This window comes from Austrofundulus limnaeus, unplaced genomic scaffold (genome assembly GCF_001266775.1).
Source record: "Austrofundulus limnaeus strain Quisiro unplaced genomic scaffold, Austrofundulus_limnaeus-1.0 Scaffold870, whole genome shotgun sequence".
NCBI lineage: Eukaryota > Metazoa > Chordata > Actinopteri > Cyprinodontiformes > Rivulidae > Austrofundulus > Austrofundulus limnaeus.
The window spans coordinates 105036-110499 of record NW_013953272.1 but is presented as its reverse complement, the minus strand read 5'-3'; the positions used below and the strand labels follow the sequence as shown (position 1 = coordinate 110499).

The 5464-nt window shown below is 39.3% G+C and overlaps 1 protein-coding gene across 1 annotated transcript in view; it reads left to right on the top strand.

Annotated features, from left to right (window-relative positions):
* The window catches only part of LOC106533021 (synaptotagmin-5), a gene marked incomplete in the record, with an annotated part of 11269 nt that extends 7301 nt beyond the window's left edge, over nucleotides 1-3968 (top strand). Inside the window, 3 exon segments of the mRNA XM_014029219.1 lie at nucleotides 697-860; nucleotides 2765-2931; nucleotides 3036-3968. Coding sequence (XP_013884673.1) covers nucleotides 697-860; nucleotides 2765-2931; nucleotides 3036-3185 — 481 coding nt within the window.
* Between the last annotated feature and the right edge of the window lie 1496 nt (nucleotides 3969-5464).

Here is a 5464-nt window from a genome sequence, read left to right as displayed (position 1 = left end):
AAAAAGTTTGGGAACCACTGCCATTAGAGATGCAGCTAATATCCTAAAAACACCATGGCTCTGTTGAACCAAATGTACATGTCCCCTCTAWATGAGTTTATATTAATTTGCGTTAAAAAGGAGCATGTGCTCGCTGAGTCATAGTTGTCCTTTTAAATAACAAGTGTGAGTTGTCCTCTGAGACGAAGCGTTAGTGACAGAGGTGCTGATCTGAAGCTCACCTGTTGAATAAAACCACCTCTGCTGTYTGGCTTCAGCACGTCGCTGGAGAGGCCGACACGTCTAAAGTGACTCTCTGAGATCCTCGCCRTTTGAATTAATTAAAGTTGACACCRAGTCAGATGGAAATTACCACGAAACTCAGACATCAGCCTCTGCTTTAATCCAAAGTGACTCTGAACAAACTGTTAGTGTCTGTTAWCGTTAGATGGGCAGTCAAATAAAAACATGAAGCCTGAACATAGARATGTTTTTATCTTATATCTGGATTAGATGTAGATGAAAATGTAAACCTTACATTCACTGATACAGAGATTCATGGATCTGATCATTTTAACTCAAGCTTTGTTCATTCTGCAAAGGTTTTTATTTGGTAAGCAGGGATTAAATGAYTGAAGCACAACTCATTTTTACCAACATTTCTTCATTCTTCTTCACGTTTTTCTTTCACCTTTGGTCTCATCCTCAGAGYGTGAGTTCTTTGGAGATGTTGGGTCGCAGGAAGAGCTCAGTCTGTGTGCCCCGAAATCTGGGACAACTCTTGGTCCTGCTGCAGTACCAGGTTCTGTCCCAGAGGATCAAAGTGATGGTCCGGAAGGCCGAGAACCTGGCCAAGCTCACACGGATCCCAGGAAGTCCAGGTGAGGATCAGGCAGTCTCACGCTGAAACGTCTTAAACACAGCTTCRCTTGGATTGAAAGGACTGCTGTTCTCTGTCCCAGTTTGTCACAAAAAGCTTTTTTATCAAGTTGATTTCCAACTTAATAAAACAGCCAATAAAATAGCCACAGTGGTTAACCTTTGTACCCCATAAATCCCAGGCTGTATTATTTATTGCAAMCTTTCTTAATTTACTTTTGATTTATTCTTTTAAGTTCCAGGATCACACATGTTCTGTTCAAGGTTATGGCTGCACAATAAACCAAAGATAATATCTATTGCCATACACACTGTCAAACCCAATAAAGAATACTTCTGATACAAAGTTGAGAGTTTGACTGCACTCTGATCCAGAACCGCACAGCATTCTGGGGGATGTAGGCAGAGGAAAGGCTTTAGCTGCTCGACCTCTCATGTCCCAGCTAAGGTTGGTGACATCAGCTAACTTACTCACCCTATAGTAAGTTTTAACAACCATGTTGCGTAACRTACYAGTGCWTWCTGTGGCCCAGAACTGCYTCAAAATAAAAAAGAAGGAGGTGGAGCGAGAGGAGAAAATGAGGCAAAAGCTTGAGAGGAAATTGTGGATRAAAGRGGAAAARGTCAGATCACAAATTTGACMGTATTAGTCGGCCATTTTTCTCTTGGTCTTTATTTCCAGTAAAACAAAAACTAAATTATTGTCAATATTGATCGATATGAAACTTATGTCCTGATRTATTTTTCAGCCTTATCGCCCAGACCTGTTCATGGTCAGTATAACTTCTGTTGCTTTTTTGCACTTTKCTTATAAACTGCCCCTAAATTACAGAAATATGCAGCCTGACTGACTCAGCAGAAACTGTTCTAAGTTTTATTCTGTTCTCTTTGTGCACAACGATTAACACTTAAAGGACAGCTTCTTATAATGGTAAAATTAGATTTMCATTGAACACACCTGTACACTGAATTTTTTGCTGCTAAATGCTTTCTGTGATATTTAACTGGACAATTTTTTATATTAAACATGGAAGTATTGAACTGAGACTCAGTTTCACTAAATACAGCTTTTTAAATGACTTGGTAAGTTTTAGTGACAAAATTCTGATAAGGAAATTCCTTTCTCATAAATTTTCTCTGTTTTGTTTGTCTAAACATCTGCTTCAGTCTGCACCTCCTTTCAGTTTTATTCCTATTAGAATTTAATTAATAAAAGTGTCCCATTATAATCATTGTCAACATTTTATGTGTTTGCCTTTGTAATATGTTTTCTAACTCCGAACGAGAAGAATAAATTTACTTTAACTGTGGACAAATAAAGAAGGAGGGAAACACTTTATTTATCATCTTATTCTAAGTTCAGATAAAATGCACGCTGCACACAACATTTCTTCCTGTGTTTTCTCAGCTGCAGTCAGATTGGACCAGATCAATGATTTGCTGGTAAAATAATCAGATCAGGAGCTGATCAGCCCGGTGTCATTTCCCCTCCTGTTTGATCCTAAACTCTCTGCAGCTGATTTACAGTCCTGCTGCTGCTGCTAACCGAGGAGGAAACAAGAAGACACACAGGGAGGCAGAAACATGTTCATTATCGGGTATTCTGAGCAAATATTATGACGTTTAAAACTCTTTTGATGGTGTTACAGGGATTTCCAGATTTAGCTTTCTAAACTGGATTATCGGGAGAGATTATGTTTTTAATTAAATGCTGAAGATGAGATGAATCGATGGAGGCGGTTCAAAGAGATTAAGGAGGGAAGTTAGTATGTAATTAATTTTTGTCAAGTTCATGTTCATAAACATCTTTTGATGATCATTTAATCTAATTTGACATTTTAATCTAACATTAACAGAGATACAGTCAGTTCTTATAATATTTGTATATCATTTTTTCCCCCAACAGACCATTATATTGTCATCAACCTGCGCCATGATGGAAAAATAATAGAGACAAAGGAAACCAAAGGGTCCAGCGGTCCCAACCCCATCTGGAACGCTCCCTTCCTGTTTGACCTGCCGCCCGGTGACATCACCGAGCTGCAGCTGGCTCTCGAGTTCATCGTCATGCAGGTTTGAAGTTTCCCACCAGCTCCAGCTTCATGCATTAAATAAAACTCTGTCCAGTTTTAGGGTGACGGCTCAAATCTTGCCTCTGCTGACTGTTGATGTTGCAGGGCCGTCTCTACACTAAAAGCAGCGTTCTGGGTCGCGTGCTGGTCGGCAGCGATGCCTCAGGGGCCGGACAGGACCATTGGAGGGAAATGTGCTGTCCGGGACAAACAGAGACCACTCAGTGGCACACCGTCCTGTTTGAACCTATTTAGTAACAGGTGGTCCGTGTGTCTACAGATCTGTAGCAGTGGAAACACTGGTCACTGTGTGGAGGGAATGATTCATATCAGCAGTTTCTCTCACCTGGTTTTGGATTATTTCAAATGTGATTCCTAAACTATTGTCTGTAAAAGTCTGGAAAACTTGTGTGAAACAGTTGAAGTTGTGGTACTCTTTGTTTTGTGGCAAGAAGCTTAAATTATTCATGTTGGCTGGAAAAAAAATGCCTCCAGCCTGAATGATCCAATCTAGACATAATTTGATCCACTTATAGATAATCAATATGTTACTGCTCTGTCCGTCATTAACTGGAATGTGTTCCTGTGCCAGTTTTTGTTTATTAAACTATTTTGATGTAATTATGTGTAACGCTTTGCAAGAGCCTGTTAGTGCAGTTTTTACAGCATGCTGACTAAATTATTTGTTCCTTTTTTTGTTCTGTCCTTTTTTCATCTTACAGTAAATTCACAATCACTGTCTGAGGGTTTAAAGCTGATGCGTTGCAGTTAGACAACTGATTCATGTGCAAAAGGGTGAATGAGAAATACATTGTAAAGCACTTTATAATCCGTATAACAAAGTTTAGAGACAAAGAAACAATATAACTGTGTTCAACATTTCCCATCTCTAATAAAGGCATCACCCCATGTTTTTATTCAGTCACATGATAAGATGGAGAAATATGACTTTTATATGCCTGCGTCTTATTTATTTATTTATTTATTTATTTAGTTATTAGAACCTTTTAGACTCTGACAAATACAGCTGAACAACATGGAATGAGTTTATCAGAAATAATGGGGTGTAAATTATTTATTTATTTATTTATTTATTTATTTATTTATTTATTTATTTATTGTTCCGTTCGTTATTGACTTCATCATGTTGGGTTTGTTGTGACCAGCTGAATATCTGCTGGTGACAATTACTGTCTCAACTATTGTGTTTGTTCATGTCGTTAGAAGAAAACAGATCATTTAAACCAGCACAAAGGTTTTGTTTTGTGTGTTTTGTGAGTTTTGTTGACTAAAGGGGGTAACWTTTTTTTTTACCAAACTGTGAAAGCTGTCAAATCAAATTCTACAAAAAAAAGATGCTTCTGCTTGTGAAAAGAAACATCCAGTTGTCTATTAGAGCTCTGAGAAACATTAAGTTCACCTACAGCTATGAAAGCCAGGTGGTCTCTGTGTTTATGCAGCAAAATTCTTTTACAGATTTGATAAAATGATTGATATATTTAATGCCTCTAACCTCATGAGAAACTATTGCCTAGTTGTCTTTATTCAAAGGAACTATTTGAAGTTTTTTTTATTTTCAGTAAAATATATGGTTATATTTTTAACTCCTAGTTCTTCAAAACATTTTTTATATTTAAAAGGTTCTACTCATCCTAAATAGCAGGGAATATTTTTAAAAAAGCACAAAGCAGAAGCTTGGGACTCAAGAAGATAAAACTGCTGGGGCCAGCAAATTCTTGAGGGTGAGGTGGTGGGCACAGCCCCCCACTGGCCACCGCCACTTTGCACCCCCTGGTGATTGGCAGGTGATGTTCCACAGAGGAAGAACTAGCTGGAGCCACAGCACCTCGCACCTCTCTGTTGGATCTGAAAGACAAACGGGCAGACATTCTTTATGTGGCTCTAGCAGAGACAAGAGTTTTTCAACTTCATGTCTGCTGAGTTATTAGTAAGCAGCTGGTTTGTTGTCACAGGCTGAGGCTGAGCTTTATGGGACACGTTTTCTGATCGAAGCCGCTCGGCCCGTTAAGTTAGGTATATATACGTACTATAACTCAGCCCTTAGAATAACAGTAGTGCTCTGTAGTGTTYAGAGGTCCACTCCACTCAGATCAGCTGACTAGAGAGGTGTGTTATGGCACCGCAAAACAAGAGCTCTCTGAGTGGCCACGGGGCTGATCGCAGCGTAACCTCCACAGGGGCGGTGCGAACCGCCGGCAGCCCATCGGCCCACWGGGAAAACTCCCGGTAGACTTACATACCAGTCCGCTCCTGCCCCAAACATGAAAATGTGATCWGCAGTGCTTCAAGCAATGCTGGTTCCATTTGCTGCTGGTAAAGTTGATGGATCATGATGATAACGGTGAAAYATATTTGGAAACTATATCTCAATGTTAGGAACATACTGTTAGGTGTTGGCATTGAAACCAACAGTATTCAAGGTTTTCTAACTAAGTGGTCTCGTTTTGCAGATTTAACTATCTCAAAACACACAAACACACACACACACACACACACACACACACACACACACA